Here is a 19,486-nt window from a genome sequence, read left to right on the forward strand (position 1 = left end):
TTATTGGTTAAGAAATTTTTTATATTTTATGCTTTTTAAATAATAAAGGCAAATTTTATATCTTACATTGTTTTTTATTAGTATTATTATATTTTATAGTATTTTTAATAATATTATTTATTATTTTTACTTTTTAAAAAATATATATTATTTTTATAATATTAATCTTTTTTATCATTCTTTTAATGTGTACTTTAGTCATTTTCATTTATTTTTTTAATTTAAATAACAATTTTGAGGGGTAAATTTGTAAAATACACAGTTTTCAAACATTACAACATTCAGATTACTGAATAACTCCACTATATTCAGATGTTTGCAAAAGTGGAAAAGCAAATTTTCCACTGAATGCTTTCAGAGATTTTCCAGAGGTATTTTTGCTTTTCAGACTTCAGACTTCAGACTTCAGATTTACTGCACACCACCTTATTCCTCCTTGATCTTTAGATTTACAGTTTTACACACATGTTCCCATTTTACCAGATGATCTTTCTTTTCATCTCCCGGCCACTTCCATGCTTTTCTTTTGCAAGTCTGGTAGTCAGTGTGCCACTTCCAAGTCAAGGGTTTCTATCTCTTCCTATACTTCAACAATCTAGGTTTAAGTCAAGCTTGTGCAACCATCTATCTTCTTGCTGTCTAATCTATTTATGCATTTCAGACCATCTTGAAATACAATGAAAGCATCCAGTTTCAATAGTACATTCCTGTTATCCACTTCCATAACAGTCTCTAAACATTTTCTTTTTTCTGATTCCAAGCAACCCAACTTGTCAACCCTCCGAACTTTCAAGACTTGTTTAATCGCTCCCATCTTTTTTATAAGAATAAAGGGGCTTGACCCTTCTAATTGCACTTCAAACCATTTTTCTCTTAACAATGGAATAAGATCTTCCTCCTCAAACCAGGCATTCTCCATTTTAAAAGGAGCTTTCTTGGCTACCTGAGCCCCACAAGAGAGCTGAACGGAAGTATGGTCTGAAATAGGTTGAGGAAGAGCTACCTGTTTCAGATCCAGGAAGAGATCCTCCCACCCTGTTTCAACTTCCATCTGTAGCAAGGTAGGTCCCACAGATGGAAGTAGAATCACTCTTCTAAAGAGCTTTCTAGAAAATCTGCCCTCATTCTTTATGTCCCTCTTCCGTATGCCAGGATAGGTGGCCCAAAAAATTGAAAAATTGCAAAGAGACTTCCTTTGGAAGGGTTGGGAAGAGGAAAAAAAGATCCACCTAGTGAATTGGGATCAGATTTACTCTCCAGTGGATCAGGGAGGGTTGGGGGTTAGGAGGTTAAAGATTTTCAATAGTGCTCTCCTTGGCATGTGGATTTGGAGATTTGGGGTGGAGAGCTTTAATTGCAGCCAAGTATGGTTCAGACAGATGGGACTGGATGACTTCCTCATCTCTGCCCTCCTTAAGCTGCTCAATTTGGAAGAAAGACTCTCCGCTAACGTTTTTTGTAGGGGGCTGAGCCCAAAGCTGGGTAAGGATGAAAGGTTGGTTTTCTAGAAAGAGAATTGGTTCAGTAGCTGCCCCCTCTCAGAGATCTTCCCACAGCTGTTTCAGTTAGCTGAAGAACAAAATGCTATGGTTGCAGAGTGTTATGAGTATAGTGGAAATGTCATTGTCTAGAGCCCTTCTTTTCAAAGGAGTTTTCAAGACTGGGAGATTGCAGTTTAGTGGAGTTGTTAGATCTTCTTTCAGGCCAGGAGGCAGATCCAAGTCAAGAGGATAGTTGGAGTTGGAGCTGGATTGCAATGGGCTGTTTTCAGTCAAATCTTTTGCCCTTAAGCTGGTGGATTGTAACAGGGGTACAGTCCCAGCCCCAATAATCTGGAATCTAATACCATCTTCAAAAGTAAATGCCTTGGTGTGGGCTGCTGATCTGGATAGATGCTTAACCAAGACTATTCTGATCAGAAGCGGGGTGCAGATCCCTGACCAGAGTTGTACTTTATGTGGGCAGAATGTAGAAGACACAAAGGAAGATCTATGGACGTGTTTGATGAATTCCACTCTAGAGGGGTGATCAACCCAGGGCTGAACTCCACTTTTATTGCACTGGTTCCTAAGAAGAGGAATGATGTCACCCAAAGGATTTCAGGCCGATCAGCCTAGTTAACAGCCTTTATAAGATTATCACCAAGGTACTATCCATCAGAATAAGGAAAGTGCTCCCAACAATTATAGCAGATAATCAAGGAGCCTTTGTGAAGGGGAGACAGATAACAGATCAGATTCTGATAGCAAATGAGAGCTTAGAGGAGTTTAAGAGATCCAAGAAAAAAGGGTTGATTTGTAAACTGGATTTGGAAAAGGCTTATGATTTTGTGGATTGGTCTTTCTTGATGGAGGTGATAACCAATTTTGGTTTTGGGGATAATTGGTGCAGATGGGTCTTGGGTTGTATCAGGAACTGCCATTACTCCATACTGGTAAATGAGACAGTGGTCGATTTCTTACCAGCCTTGAGAGGGATTAGGCAAGGAGACCCCCTCTCTCCCTTCTTATTTACTTTGGTAGCTGAAGTTCTGGGGAGACTAATTTATAGAGCAGATTCCAAGGGCTTAATCAGAGGTTGGAGAGTTGTGAGGGAGCTTGTGCCACTCACACATATGCAATTTGCAGATGACATCATACTCTTTTGTGAAGCAGGGGACCCTAACAGGGTTAGAAATTTGAAGCTCACTATACGACTTTTTGAGAAAATGTCAAACCTTAAGGTGAATTTTGATAAGAATTGTATAGTTGGGGTAAATATGGGCGAGGGGGAGATCTCTGAGGCTGCAGACATCTTAGAATGTGCAATAGCAAACTGGTCCCTTAATTACCTTGGTTTGCCATTGGGTGACCCTCAGAAAGGTGAGTTTTGGGTTCCGGTTGTGGAGAGGTTTGAAAAGAAATTAGCAACTTGGAAGAAAAACTATTTGTCTCTTGGAGGGAGAACCACTCTAATTAGGTTTACTTTAGCTAACCTTCTTGTTTACTTTTTGTCAATCTTCAAGATTCCGACAAAGTTGGCTAGTAGATTAGAGAAACTAATGAAAGACTTTCTCTGAAAGCCGGGGGAGGAGAAGAAGGACCATAGGGTGGGGTGGGAGATGGTTTGTAGGAGTAAGAGGGAGGGAGGTTTGGGTATCGGGAATTTAAGGAATAGGAACTTGGCTCTTCTGGGGAAATGGCTTTGGAGGTTCTCATTGGAGAAGGACAAACTTTGGGTGAAGATAGTGGAAAGTATTCATGGGGTTGCAACAAATGGATGGGACTCTGGGATTCTGGCAAGGAGTACAAGAGCATCTCTTTGGAAAGCTATTCAAGCTATTCTACCTTTGTTCTCTCCATGGATCAGGTATGACTTGCACTCAGGCAATCTCATTAATTTTTTGGAACATGTTTGGATTGGGGACTCCTCCCTAAAAGACCAATTCCCAAGCCTTTTTGCCCTTTCCACTTTTAAAAATGAACTGGTGTCTTCATTCATTGTTCCTTCTAATTCTATTTCTGGGGTCGACTGGAACTTGGGCCTGCGAAGAGATATCAGGAACACAAAGCTTGATGGTATCTCATCACTGTAATCCATTCTTGAAGGGGTGTTCCTAGAGCCAACAAAGGCAGATAGTAGAATTTGGACTCTCACCCCCTCTGATTCTTTCAATTGTGCCTCTTTCTTTAGCGCTCTCACACATTCTTCTTCTACGGGCTTGTCTTTCCCTGTTAAAGAGGTGTGGTGTTATCCTATACCTCCTAAGGTTGGAGGTTTCTGTTGGGAAGCCTTTCTGGAAAGAGTTAACACAGCAAATTTACTTCAAAGAAAAAGACCCAATAGTTGTTTTTGTCCTCACTAGTGTGTCCTCTGTAAAGCTGATGGTGAGTCTGGATATCACTTACTAATCTCCTATCAGTTCACTAACATCATTTGGGAGTGGTGTACTTCTTTGTTTGGGTGCAGGTGGACCTCCCCCCCTTCGAATGTGCAAAGCCTATTCACATGTATGCCGTTTCGGCCAACAAAAAGGGCCAAGTTTATGTGGTGTATGAGGGCTGCAGTCTGTTGGACTATTTGGGAGGAGAGAAATTCACGAATATTTACAAATAAGGAGAGAAGTTTGGAAGCAATGTTGGAGGTCATCCACATTAGGGTTATACACTGGCTGAAAAGTTTGGCTCTGTTCGAAGAATTCTCAGTTGATGAACTGCAAAGAAAGTGGAAGGTGATAGCAGAACTTGTTCCAATGAGGAAGGCCTCAAATGTTTGTTGGATCCCCCCACCCCATGACTTTGTTAAACTGAACTTTGATGGAAGCAGCTTGGGCAATCCAGGGCCATCCGGAATAGGAGGAGTAATAAGAGATGAACAAGGGAAGTTGTTAGCTATGTATTCTGGACCAGTTGGGGTGGGAGATTCTTTGAGAGCTGAGATTCTTGCAGCTCTTGAAGGGGTACAAAGAATCAAAGATATGCATATTAACAAGTTGATCATAGAAGGAGATTCTGAAGTGGTGGTAAACTGGCTGAAAAAGATAGTCTTAGACTTTGGAATGACAGTAATGAAAAGAGGAAATTCAAGTGGCTGACTAAGGACATGGAAATCCAATACAAATGGGTAAAAAGAAGTGCGAACTCTTTGGCAGATCGTCTAGCTAGACAAGGGGTGAATAGACATTCTATTTTTTGGGCTGTGTTGTAATTTTTGTTCTTTTGATGCTTAATGGTTGTTCTTGGGAGCTAAGATTGTTTAGCCCCCTTGCCCTGTAATTTTCTCATATTTTTAATATTAATTCAATCCACAGTTATTGATCAAAAAAAATGTAGAAGACACAAATCGCCTCTTCATCCACTGCCCTGTGACTTCCCGAGTCTAGTGGCACTTTATTTCTGCTTTCAGTTTGGGTTTGGGTCTTGCCAAAAACTGTTCTGGATCTCCTTTGGAGCTGAGAGGTTCATGGGCTCTCAAAGTTTGCCAAATGTGTTTGGAGCACTATTTGGGCTGAAAGAAATAGAAGAACTTTCCAACAGGTTTCTAGGGGGGCGGAGGAGTTGATCTCCATCTCTTTTGGAAAGCTGGTGTCTTGGATCTCAGCTGCTTATTGATAACGGTATTCAGCAGTATAGTATGGTGGCTCTTTTGGGGTCTAGAAGCATTTGGGAGATGTAATTTTGTAATTCTGCTCTTGTTTTTGCCCGGCCAGGGTAGTTTCCCTTGGGGGACTGTTGTATTTTGTTTTGTCTTTTCAATAAAAGTTATCTTACCTTTTTCGGAAAAAAAAAATGAGAAGACCAGGGCAGTAGAACATAAAATGCAACAATATCTGTAGCTTCGAACAAAATGAATATCCAAGCGAAAAGCTTTAAATACCAAGTTAACTTGGAATCTTTTGCACCCAGTTCTTAAGAAATTTTTAACCATATATCTGAAAAGTAAGTGGTATAATAGATGTTCAACCGGCAAAATAATCAAATGTTGGCTCAAACATCATAATGTCAACTTGCCAAGGTAAAGGAAATTGGTAATTCAGAACCAGTTAAAGAAATCAATTCTCTAATGCTGTTCAAACATAATTCGTAGTGGAAAAAAGGCGCAATATTAATCATATAGCTAGAAACGTTTACTTCTAACACAAAGAAAATCATTATTAGAATGGTTCATATGGTCAATGAACATTCAACATATGCAAAGCTCTGGCATCAAATCCATATCGATCAAAAATCAGAAATCAAGCTACTCAGAGTAGAAAAGGGAAAAATCAGAAATCAAGACATCTTACATCGTGAAGCTAAATCTTCTCTGGCATTAAACAGATTATAGTCTTCCTGATCGACCATTCCTCGATGGCATAGCCACGAAATTCCAGAGTATAAGATAAACAAAACCAGAAGTTCGGGGTGAACGACGGCAACCCATAAAATAGGTTCAAACCAAACGGAACAAAGCTCTGGCAGAAGCCACAAAGAAATCTTGAAAACCTCCGATTGGGAACTACGGCAAGAGGGCGAAACCAACCTCAGAAATCAAATCACAGACGGAGTTGGTGGGGAGATATAATTCACGTGAACCACGCCGGCGAATAGCAGAGTTTAGCGAGTCTCCATCTTCGCCTCCATCTGCGACTCAGCTCATCAGCCTCCGGAGTCGCCTCTGTCTTGTCCTTGAGAGGTACCAAACTTCTCAAGACGACTGGCGAGTTCGGTGCTTTAGAATCCACACTAGCCGTGAACTCCCCAAGTTTCAACTTTCCACGTAGATTGCACGCAGTCGTTAGATTCGGCCACATCAGCATACAGATCTCCATTTCCAGTTCTGTATCTGCTCCAGCTAAATATGTCCCAACAAGGTCCCAACCTTATCAGACACCGCCCATCTAGGATGGAACGAGTTAGGGCTATCAATGGATCGGATCTAAATCGGGTCTAGGTGGTCTCAGTCCCAGACTCTTAATCGGGGCAATCACATTCCCAAAACCGGATCTATTAATAGTTGGTTCCTCACCCGATAGATTCACTTATACTGAAAATTTTATTTATTTATTTAAATAATAAATTAAAGGGAAAATAACTGATCAGTCTAGGTCAGAATTTTGTAAACTCACCGTATAAGGGGATGAATCGTAACTGTGAATTGATGTCAAATTTACGGACAAGATGCAGTTTATATAGGCTGTCATTCAGAATTCTGCAGAATACTTAACCCTAATTTAAACCTTTATTTTGATAATATAAATTTAATAAAACTTATAATAAAATACTAAATTATTTATATATTAATAAATTAAACATTTTAACTAAATACCCCCTGCACAGGTTAAGACATTGTAGACCCAAAGGATGCGTGGCACGTCCTCACTATGTGTGAACAATGTGACATGTGCTTGCAGTGGCCAAAGCCGAATTCCCCCCACCCCACCCATCAATTCTTGGCTCTGTTCTTTTCGGAGACTGGACCTGTTCCTTACGTAAAGCGCCTAACATCGATTTCACACACACGTCCTACTATGCATTGAGAATATTTCCCGTACTTATAAGTTATCATTTAGGAAGATGTGCCCAAATACATGATGGATGTACTTGTGAAGCGCCCATGTCAGGAGCAGATCCCATCACCTCCTCTCGGGCTGTCGAGAAGAATCAAACCTTGACCGCCCTAGTACCTACAGGTTCATGGTGAGATGTCCATCGTTCATGTTGGAAACGTTTTGGGAATTCGGATGGACTTTGTTGGGAGTAGATCCCAACTCCCATATCCATCAAAAGAATTGGAGAGGACAGATTCAACCCTCACAAATTATGATTACATCGTTTCTCACGGTTCTTTTCAGCTGCACATTACGAACACCTTTATATTTGTATATTTATTTGTGAGGAACAAATCCTTGGAGGTATGCCTTGCGTGTTGACATATGTTGTATTTTGTATATGAACGAAGTAAGGTGGGACTGTGGTGTATGGTTTTAACTAAGATTCTAAACTGACGTCAGTAAGTTTCCGCACGGCCCCACTCCATAAAAGAAAAGAAGAAAACATATGGAATGGTTAGTATATGGCCACGTGTCGGTCTCCATACCATAAAGGTGGATCGTGATAGATTCACCTTCGGTTGATAGCGTCCTCTTTAAGCTAAAACCGTTTGATTGAGTTTTGCACAACTAGGGAATGATATTCTGTGTTGACAATATAGGTTCAAGATGTAGCTTGGGTATAAGATTCCCACTTAATGAGGTTTATAGATGGTCCTATTATCCTTTTTGTATACCCAGATACATGACACCGATCCCCCTAATTTGGAAGTTCCAATCAAACCTTGGATTCAACTTTCTTTTAGTTGAAGCTGATAGAATTGGAAGGCTGTCCAAAAGCAAAGTTAGAGGCGTAAATCCAGTCGTGCCACCTGTGGCCCAGTATGGCCTAGTACTATCGTGTAAGCCGTGTTAGGCCTGGGGTTTTATGTCCATGTGTTAGGCCAATATGACATGACCGAGCGAGTTGTTTTATTTACGGCATGGTCCATATATATTATTTATATTATATATATATATATATATAATATTTATATATTTTATATATTTATATATAATAATATATAGTATATAATGTATAATAAAATAAATAATTATTTTCAATTTTATTATATTAATTTATTTAATTATTGTATATGTAAGCAATTGTATACATCAAAATTCATATAAAATTAAAATTTTAAGTTTTTTCAATTTTTTTAAATAAATAGTTTTGGCCCGGCCTGGCCCAAGGCTTGACCCACGGACAACCCTCGCCCGTGGTAGGGCAAGGCATAGTACGGGTCCGCATAGACTTGGGCCGTGCTGGGCCAACCCCCCAAATTATCCCAATGAAGGGTGGCATGGCCTGCGGACTAGTACGACACAACCCGCACTTTGCAGATCTTGTTTTACACCTCTTGGCAAAGCTAAAAGTTGAAAAGTTGAATGCTGCACAATCCATAAGTAGGGGATATTGTTGGTTTATGGTTGCAGCATAGAAGCATCACAAGTAGCAATAGGGGTGAGCAAAAAAAATAGAAAAACCGAACCGAAAAATCGATTAACTGAACCAATTGGTTTGGTTTCGGTTCGATGTTTTTGAAAAACCGAAGGTATCAATTTGGTTTCGGTTAACCAATATAAAAACCGACGGTTAACCAAACCGACCGGTATACATATATTCTATATATTTTATACATATTTATGTATATTATATTTATATATATATTATATTATAAATTAATAAATATGCATTATATATATAAATATATATTTATAATTTTTTATTATATATTTATATATTTTTTGTAATATATATTATAAAAATTGAAAAACCAAAAAACCGACGGTTAACCGAATGGTTTCGGTTATCGATTTTCCAAAAACCGATAGTGTCGGTTCAGTCCTAAAAAAAGCCCCACGGTTTGGTGAACACCCCTAATAACGAGTCTTAGTCATTACAATCCTATTAATACCTATGAAAATTATGCTATTACAGCAAAAAAAGAATGAATTCTAACAGTCTATTAATTTATTTTATTTTAGTTTGATTGTGCAAAATGTATGGTGCATGAATTTCACGTGAAACTAAAAACTATAGGGATAAATAGACTGCACTCCATCTCAGAGTTTTGAATTCCACTATATATCTACAACAATTCAAAATTTCAAATACTTTCACCTAAACATCAATACTCACCCGTATATTGGCATCAATTCTAAGCTAACACCTACCCCAACTGTACCGTAGAACTAAGATTTATGGACGTTGACTAAACAATAAAAAACCCAAAACTTTAATCAATAATATGAGAGTTGAATATTTAATGTTATTAATATTTATATTAAATACATTTTATAAAACGAAACCAATAGAAGGTAAATAGACTTAAGATTTCAAATTTCGTCATCATATGTTGGATATGGAGCATATCATATCATATCATATCGGCACAGTATTAATATATGGTTTTTAAGGCTTTGAGTCAAAACCCTTTTTTTTTTTTGAAGCAGCCCTTTGGCTAAATTCATTGCACCAAATCCTCTTCCTGTACAGGAATAAAAAAGTCAAGAGGTAAGGACCAAGTAGTGATCCTACACACATGACAAGCAAATTTTGCAATTACATGGGCGGCCCTATTACCTGTACGAGGGACAAAGGAGATTAAAACATAATGAAATTCTTGCAAAAGATTCCTACAATCAGCAATAACTGTGTAAAGTCGCCAAGGGACACCTTGAGAGGCATCCAACAGGATATCTGTTATCTTTTGCGCATCTCCTTCAATGTGAATATGAGAGAAGTAGAGTTCCTTCGTCAATTGGAGTCCAACTCTGAAAACTCGCACTTTAGTAATGTTAGGATCTATCCTTTCCATGCAAATGGCTCTACTAAATACAAAACTTCCGGTGTGATCTCTCAAGGTAATGTCAATCCTAGAAAAAGAATCTGTATTTGCACCATCGGCATTAATCTTTAAGAATGGGTGCTGATAATTTGGTTGTTTTGAGAGGCAAGAATGCCCTCCCTCCTTTTAAGTGAAGTCAACTCCTCAATATGTGCATGAGCCGATGAAATAGTTTTAACTTAGTTGAAATCTTTATTCTCTATTACCATCTTGCATCTATTTTTCCAATAGTGCCAGAGGATTATAGCAAATTTGTTGAATAGACCAAAATCATCCGTTGGATTATCTCTACTCTGTCCCCACCAAAATGGCATCCAACCAATAAGGGACCAGTCTGGTTTTTCCTCCGTACACATGGCTGAAACCAAAATGTCTTTAATATGATCAGTTGAAGACTTGAAGTTTTGATCTAATGTGCAATAAAAATTCAAAACGCACCATGGTTGGACCGTTGAAATAATCATCAATATTGAAGTTTTTGAATTTACTTCTTTGAATTTATCAAATATTCTAAAGGATGTTTTAGTTAAAATACTTTAACTGTTAGATACAAATTTTCCTACTTAATTATAGTTTATATATTTTTTGATAATCAATTATAGTTTATATTAATGTTCTCAACTTGCAACTAAACCAATTAGTCAAATTTACCCTATTACCTCGACAAATTTCTAAGTTGTTTAAACCCAAATCACTATTTTGCAAGAAAATCATTGGTCATAAACAAGATGACATGATTAGTTGAACTATTGATTAGGACATCAATTCTTCTTTTCTTTTCTTTTCTTTTTGTATTTGTAGCCAATTTTAATCAATTTTACCAACACATTGCTTGCCCATTTGACTTGGCTAGTTGATAGTTCCTTTTTTACTTGATTTATAGTATTTTACTTTCATCATTACTAAAAAAATTACTTATGACACTTATTTTAATTTATAATATTATGGATGTGTCCATTTTTTTTACAATATTTATATATTTCTATACTTTTTATTGTTATCTATTTTAACATTTTATTTTTTTAATTATGACATATGGGTTGGCCCATTTGACTAGGAAAAGGCAATTAAAATGATAATCCACTAGTAGGGTGGAGAAATAGTTTTGTGTTCAATCCATATCTAAATTTTGTATATATTTCCATCATTAATAAAATAATTCTTTTTTTCTCACTTATTTGTATTTAATATGACAAATTTATATTAGAGATGTGGCCAAATATTTTCTATAAGTTCCATTTTTTTTTTCTTTTTTGTGTTTCGATCTTACTTTTTAAGATTTTTCTTATTCATTTGTAACATCATGTGTTGACCCATTTGATTCAAAATGTTGAACCATTGGCTTGCTACTCAGACCAAAAAAAAAAAAAACAATTTTGCTTATGGGTTGGTTTTAAGTTTTGTATTCCATTTCCATCATTAACAAAAAAATACCTTATTTAAAACACATTTTTATTTAACGTGATTAATATATAATAGTAAAGATGTTCTCTATTTTTATATTTTTTGTATTTATTTTATTTTGCAAAATTTTATTATCTATGACATCATGGATGGTTTGACCCATTTGACTTGAGTAATTGAATCACTAACCTACCACTCAAATTAGAAAAACACATGTGTTTTGGGCTGGTTTTAAATTTTATATTTCATTTCCGTCATCAAGTACTTCTTATTTGCCACACTTATTTATATCTAAAATGATGAATATATAATATTATAGATATGTCAATTTTTTATGAAATTATTTATTTTTTAACCATTTATATAATTTTTAAAAATTTATCATTTAATTTTGGCATCATGGGTTAACCTATTTGACTCAGGTGGTTGAATGGTTTACTTGCAACCCTGATTAGGAAAACTTCATTTTTTTTGATTATTTTAAAACTTAGGTTTTTATACCATTAAAAATATTAGGTGTATAATTAATGAAAATTTTCTTAAAATATACTAGTATAAGAGCATGTGTAATGCATGTGTGCATTAAGGTATTAACCATATATCATACATGGTATTTGGATTTAACTTTTATGACTTGCACATAGAGGCAAGTATTGACTTTATATATGGTATACATACGAGTAAATTGCATATTAGTACCCTATATTTCGGTGTAATCTCACTTTAGTAGCTGAACTTCAAAACATGTCATTGCAGTACCTAAACTCCAAATAACTTCCAATTTAGTTTAAACATTATACCCTTTGATTTTTGAATAGGCGAGAATTATGGTGGCAACATTGACCCTCTTGATTGCTACTCGCAAACCATCTAAGAGCACCACTTTGTAAACAAAACGATAGCTTCCCTTGTTTAGTTCATTGAATCCTTAAATTGGTTAGTAGCATACTTTAGTTCTAAGAGGTGAAACAATTGGGTTTCCCTATGCATGGAGCCATGCTCTGAGGGAGCTTATGGATCAATGTTGATATTAGCTTTCACCTTTAGCTATACAAGATGTACATTGGATTTCCCCTCATTTTTTCCTTAATTTCTAGTTGCAATTACACATTGAACAAGGAATCACCTAATCAAGAGAAAGGCGAAACCCAACACAATAGATCCAATTATGACACCCAATATCATGATTTGGTGTTGTCAGTACTTCAAGAAGAAGAAAACCCATAGACATCTTATTCTAGAAAAGAAACAAATCGTACAGACTTTGTCAATATTCTCGATTCATATACTAGATGGAAAGAAGCCTTTTGAACAATTCAACCCACAAGGTGAGCAAATCTTCAGCTCTTTTTGAATGCACAAGAATGAAAAATCTAGCACATTGAGCATGTTGGCATTGAAGGCAAACTTCCCCTCACCACATGGACCAATCATACAAAGTCCTGAACTGCACAACTACAATGGTGCACTATAACTGGTTGTGATGCCCTAAAGGGCTTGAACCCTCTAGTAGTCTAGAATGAGATCAACTTCCCAAACACCATAGGTAGTGAAATCAGATGAAGTGATCACCATAAACCCTGAACCTTTAGGAATCAATGACACATTGACACTACCCAAACGCTCAACCCCATGATCGTCTTTTTGAATTCCACAAAAATGGTGAGCATTGGAAGTTAAAGCCTTTTTATTCAAAAATGTTTTCTCTGTTTTGCAATTGCTCATTCAACCTTGAATGAAAATAAGGAAGAACTTTAAGTTTTAATGGATTTAAAGAAAAGGGAAAATGGTTTAAAATTTATGAGAAGTGTAGTTATGGCAATTTTTAAAAGTTTTAAGTCACACATGTTGTCATGCGATATAGATAATGGACAAAATGCTAACAAGTAACAACAAAGATGACTAAATTGGCAGTTCTTAAGAGTTCAGGTAATGCAATGTCATGTTTTGAAGTTCAGGTATTAAAATGAGACTATCCCCAAAGTGTAGGGCACTAATTTACAATTTACCTTATAGATATTTAATTAATAGAATTTAATGGTGAGAAACAAAAATACCTTAAAACATAGGATTCAATGTGAGAAAATGAGAGTTAATACATTGAACTTCAATTTATAGGTTATAAGTATAAATAATTTTTTCCTACACCTTAGATTGGTTTTATTCAACAACTCAAAACTAGTTTTTGAGTTGTTGCAATAGGTTTGATTTGGTAAGTATAAATAGTTTTTTGAACCATACTTCTGAAAAGTAAGACGTGGCTCGTGTATGGAACATTTTTGGTCTGATCTAGTAATAAGCCTGTGCCCTTCTTTTTTAATATTATAGGCTCTACAAAAGTAAAAAAAAAAAAAAAGCAAATTTGCCATTTTTAGATATCCGATCTGTAAAGAGCTTTTTTTCTTTTTCAGATGTCAAACTTCAATTTTGTTAAATGCCATCTGAGTAAGCAAAAAAAGGGCGTAAGATCCCATACATAAGAACCAATATTGGATGAAGCAATTTAGGCGACATGATGAGCAACCATGTTGCAAGATCTGGGAGTGAATTTGATTACTCAAGAGTTTGTGAGCTTTAGGGGTACACACATTTTTAAACTGAACCGGTCCCTTCAGTTTTTGCAAAGTGTCAAACCAAAACCAAATCAAATCAATCGATTAATAATTAGTCAATTGATTGACTGGTTTAGTTTTCTAGCTTTTTTCTAGGTTAATTAAAAACCAAACTGGTACTTTCAATTTTTGAAAAATACCAAACTGAAATCGAATCAATTAGTTCAATTAGCCATTTTTTTTTGATCAATTTGTTTAATTCAGTTTGGTTTTTCATGATCACCCCTATTGGGATTTAGTAAACCCCTACAATCGATAGAAGAATTATCCTCCAATAGTTTAATCCTTCCCAAAAGGTTGTTGCTTCTGATTTCAATTACAAAACAATGTCGGATTGTCTTGGTTGTGGCCTTCATGAATCTACCTTGATGGTACCTTACAACCATTCCAATGCTAGCTTTAGCAAAAGAGGAGGCAACAACCCCATATAGTTTTAGAGAATAATCCATCATTGGCATTACCAATTTGGAAGTAGGGGTGAGCATTCTTCTTTTTTTTTTTTTAATTTAAAACCAAACCGAAAAAACTAAAATTTTTAAAAACCAATTTAATCAAGTGGTAAACCGAAATGCACCAAAACCGATCAAAATGAACCAATTTTTTTTTTTTGGTTATTTTAGATACTTCTATTAAAACCGAACACGGAGCAAGCAAGTTCTAAGATGAATTCTTGTTTCTAAAGAAATAAAAGATAAAGAGGAAGAATAAAATCCTCATATTGTAAAGCCATTTTCATTGATGGTTATCAATAAAATCTTTAGTAGAAAAAGCTTGTGTCAAATTGGCAATCTGACGCCATTGTTGGTTAATAATAAATTAAACTTCTGGCCACAGCCTACAGGGTAGGATAGTTAGTAGGGGGTTTTAAATTCTAGATTCACACCCTATACTCGCGAGTCATGGGGTGGGGATGACAAACAACAAGATAATGTACACAAAACACAGAGCATAAGGACTGATAAAAAACATGTATGATGTAAACTGAGTTCTGGCTTTTGGGTTCTATCAAAAACATAGAGGAAGAAGAAGAAGAAGAAGAAGAAGATGATGATGATGATGATGATTTGTTTACTTGTAAAGTTGTAGATGAATGTGAATACCTTACGCCTGAGCCCTAAAGAGAACGATAAGTATTGAGTCTTGACTTTAGTCTTGGCCCTTGGCCTTTGGGTCTTTGTATTACTATATCTCTAAAAGACTAAAACTGAAAGCCTTTTGAGTTTCGAGTCTTCTTGACTCAAAATAGGAGGAGACTAGGAGAGGAAGAAGCCAAGAGCCCAAGACGACGGTAGAGTTCTAGTCTTTTATGAAAAAGGAATGCATGCAGTAGAGTTGTAGCTTGTAGAGGACAACAGTCAATGGCCCAACGCCTTAACCTATTCGTTCGACTATTCATATTCCACACTCTACAGTCCACTGACTCCACTCCACACTAACACTAATAGAGTAAATGAGATGGCTCTTTTATTTTATTTGCCTTTTGAGTCTTACCTGTTTTGGAAACATGGCAAACATGATATATTGATATATAACAGGGACCGCAAGGTTCGCAATTTGTATATTTATAAATTATAAAATATATAATATTAAAAATAAATTAATTTTTTCAGTTAACCGATTTATCAACTATGAGAACCGAAACCAAAAAATGAAATATCTAATAACTGAATTTCAAAATTGAACCCAATCAAAAAATCGAATAAATCGAACCAATTAGACCAAAACCAAAATTCCGGTTTGGTATTTTGGTTTTTAGTGAATTATGCTCACCCCTATTTGGAAGTAGTGCTTGGTTGCTTGCAAATGGCTCCAAATGTTGTTTGATAGTTGTGTAGTGTGAGAAGAGTAGCAGAAGATATTAAAGATTGTGTCATCAATGTAAGTAAACACATTCTCGAGACATAATGAAGTTTATCATAAAGTATAGGAAATATTCGCAATTATAGACAAAGTACATGGCATAATGAAGTTTGTCAAAAAAAGAGGTTTATATAAGGTCCATAATATTTATGGAGAATTGAAATAAATTTCTTTAGGTTTGATGTCCAAAAGTTTTTCTTCTCTAGACTAACCACTTCAAATATTGTCGTTGTATTAAATTAAATACTTCATGATTGACCTAGGAAAAGAGGTGTATCTCCTTGTTTTATTTTTTCCCATTATTTATGAAAGTTAGTTGTATCCTAATAAAATCTTACATCTATGTAAAACAAAGGAAAATGGATGATTACGTTGTAAAAAGAATGACATTTTGCATCAAATTAAAGAAATCACATTTGCATTTGGTTGAAATGCAAATTTATTTGCAATGATGTAAAATTATGGTAGTGCAAATTGTAGAGAGACTGGGCCGAATGGGCCCTAGTCCTTTAGTGTCATTCTTATTAGTTTCTTCTTATTATGTTTTCTTATTGGGCCTTTGTTATTTATGGGCCTTTAGTTTTTGTTTCATTTTTTAAGTGTATTGTTGATGTGGATGCCTACTTAAGGGCCTCCTTGTAAATTATGTAACTTAAATAAGTTCAATAAAAGATTAGAGTAGGGGAAATAGGAGATTATCGAACTCCTACTTTCTTTCTCCTTTCTTCTCCATTCTCCCTTTTTCTTGTTGTTTTCCTCTTCTTCCTTCCTTCTTTCTGCTCAAATCTAAATTTTCTGCTAACCTTATTGGTCTGAATCACATCTTGGTATCAGAGCAGGTTTTTCTTCGTTTTCCCTTTTTTCTTTTTTTTCCCATACACTTTTTTTTTATAATCAAAAGGTGTATGGAGTAATAAATTGTTGATCAATCAGAGATCTTGTTTGCCTAGTTGGTAGAGGATTTGGAGAGTTAGAAGTTGGCCGAAGATTGCCAAGAAAGTGGAACTGCAGAATTTTTCCCAAAACCCTAGCCGACTAGAGAGTTTGGGTGTGGTGCTCAAGGCTTGTAGGGTTTCTTTTTATCTCCAAAAGTGGGTGGCTGTAGTTGGAAGTGGTTTGGATTGCTTTGGTTTGAGTGGCTACCTCTTCTCTCTTTCTCCCTAGAGGACAGGTATGGTGAAACCCTAGTTTTGGGACTTTTGAGTGTTTGACCGACCTTAGTTAGGTCTATAAAGGTTGAAAACATTATTTTTTTATTTTCGTTTGATTGATGGAGCAATCTAAAAAGTGAGCTAAAGCAGATCCCGGTGTCGTGGTTGGTCTTGTAGATTCTATTCTGAAAGGAGTGACTACAATTAAACTTAACGGAACAAATTACCTTGCTTGGGCACAATCTATTAAGATTCATGTCCATAATAGAGGTAAACTAGGGTTTCTCATGGGTAGTAAGGTGATGACAAAAGAGACTGATCCTACATATGAGAAATCGATGCAGATTCTTATATATTTTAGCTTCAAATTTCACCTTATTTTGATTGATTAGCAAATGAAATAAAATAAGATTAGAAGCATAACAAAATAAATCCCAAAACAAAAGTTAAAGCAGAATTTGCATTCTTTTCATTTGCACGATTCCCATGCAAATTTATGAAGGAAGGGGAAATCCATCATATGGATGGCCAAACCATGCTGGATGGTTGGGTGAAATTTCAAAAATTTCCTTTCAACCTTCTGGGAATCGCATTACAGTTTTAGAAAAACTACATTTTTTTAGGATCGATCTTGCACCTAAATCGGATCAGATTTGAAACCAAACAAGAGGGAGATGTATACCTGATACGAATTTCACAAACATAGCTCCCAAAGTGGTAGCTTACGCCCAAATCAAATCCCAAAACCAACTTCCACTGAAGATGGTGCAGCTTGAAGTGACAGCGGTTCAGGAACGAAGTTTTTAGCAAAACTGCAATCCAACTCTTTGGATCGAACAAGGGAGGTGAGCACAGTTTTTCTCTGTATTTTTCTTTCAAAAATCAGAGGTAGGACTAATCAAGATCAGTCCCAAGAATTGGAGATTGAACTAGGGTTTATGGGGCAGCAAGAGCAGAGAGAGAGCTGAAAGCAGAGTGTATTGAAGCAATTCAATCTCTCTTTTCTTAATCCTTAAGCAACACCACTCCTAATCGAATTAGGAGGTTTCTAATCCAAATATTTATTTGGATATTGACTCTATCAATGGATAAGTCTAATCCTCTTATGAGAATGGGTGCCTCAAACCCATATTCGCCCATATCACATGATTGCTTAAACTGTCATGTGACATCTTGATTAATCATATTAATCATGGGCCTTAGGCCCATTAAGTAAGTGGCTCACGTCTCAAGAGAATTCCTGGCCCATTTAGGTTTGATTTGTGTGGCGTGGGACCCCAACAATGACCTCACAAAAGCCAACATGGGTTCGACCCAGCCTTTGTGAAAGGCCTAGCCGAATTTACTGCCAAATGCAGTAAACCCCTGAGTCCATCATTATGGGCTCAAAATGGGCCCAATATTTACAGTTAAATGATCATTGAGTACAACCATCATTAAGTAAGATATAGCCTAAACAACCCTTAATGGTCTCTTATACTTAACCTCTCAGCCCACAATGATCAAACACTGCCCGACAGGGAAGGACCTCTCCCCTGACTGAAAGATGTAGTGTTGCACTATCTACTCGGATGGGTCCCGGGAATCAAAACACGAATACGGTCGAAATCTACCGCCGACAGTTTAGGTTTCCATCAGAGAGAATGTAGTTCTGATCATTCACTTTGTCCGACAAAGGGGTTGATCCTATTACTATGATCACCCACTCAAGTGAATTCTCAGATTGCCCCAGCATACCCTGGTTTTTACCCCAAAGGATCTCACTGATTGGCATATCAAAGATAGTTCGATCCAACACCCAGTGCAGTACCATAATCAAGTCTAGGGGTTATGTGTAACTTTCCAGTTTGGCCCATCAGTCTCTAAGGTCTAGGGCATAATTGGAAAAAGGTCCGGGTTCAGTGCTTCAAACAAACACACACTACATGTGTTTCGGGTTTAACCCTAGCAGTTGATACAAGTTGCCCCAACTTCTTTGACAACATATTAGTGTTAGCCTTGGCAGGATAAAGTCATAAAGTTTATCTAACGATTGAGAACATTCTAAACTAACACGAGTCTCATAAGTGTTCAATTTAAGGGGTAATTATACAAAAACATACTATAGTCAACATGAAACAATAATGTACTTTTATTCATTTACAATAAATGTATCTGTACATCACTCTGATTGGAACTAAAGGCATATACTGTCTAACAATTTAAATTGCACTACAACTAAACCAAATGCAACAAGTTTTCAAAAGGATTGTCATTTTCCTATACCCAATTTCTTTGCAATCAAAGAAAGACCAATAGGTAAGATTGTGCTTTTGCATTCCTTTTATGGTAAATTACAAAGACACCCCTAGTACTATGGGGTTAGTGACAAATACCCTTTGAACTTTCACTTTGTGACAAATATCCACGGGCCATTAAGTTAAAATGATGGAATACATTAAATTACCAAAATACCCACCTGAACTTTCCTTATTTACTTTTAGTCACCCTTTTCTCTTAAACCCTAATTAACCAAAAATACCTCTATTTTCTCCAAAGGAAACTAGCTAAAATAACAAT

At 36.2% G+C, this 19,486-nt stretch overlaps 1 protein-coding gene across 2 annotated transcripts in view; it reads right to left on the bottom strand.

Moving 5' to 3' along the window:
- LOC104599724 (uncharacterized) overlaps window positions 1–6,188 on the bottom strand; it is a 29,232-nt gene extending 23,044 nt beyond the window's left edge. The window contains exon 1 of one of the 2 annotated variants that reach the window (XM_010262389.3): window positions 5,765–6,188. In XM_010262389.3, the coding sequence (XP_010260691.1) occupies window positions 5,765–5,766 (2 nt within the window). In that variant the 5' untranslated portion in view covers window positions 5,767–6,188. The remainder of the gene's footprint in view (window positions 1–5,764) is intronic. The other variant, XM_010262390.3, reaches the window with a different exon arrangement.
- Window positions 6,189–19,486: the final 13,298 nt, after the last annotated feature.

This window comes from Nelumbo nucifera, chromosome 7 (genome assembly GCF_055504915.1).
Source record: "Nelumbo nucifera cultivar China Antique chromosome 7, China Antique-T2T, whole genome shotgun sequence".
Classification (NCBI taxonomy): domain Eukaryota; kingdom Viridiplantae; phylum Streptophyta; class Magnoliopsida; order Proteales; family Nelumbonaceae; genus Nelumbo; species Nelumbo nucifera.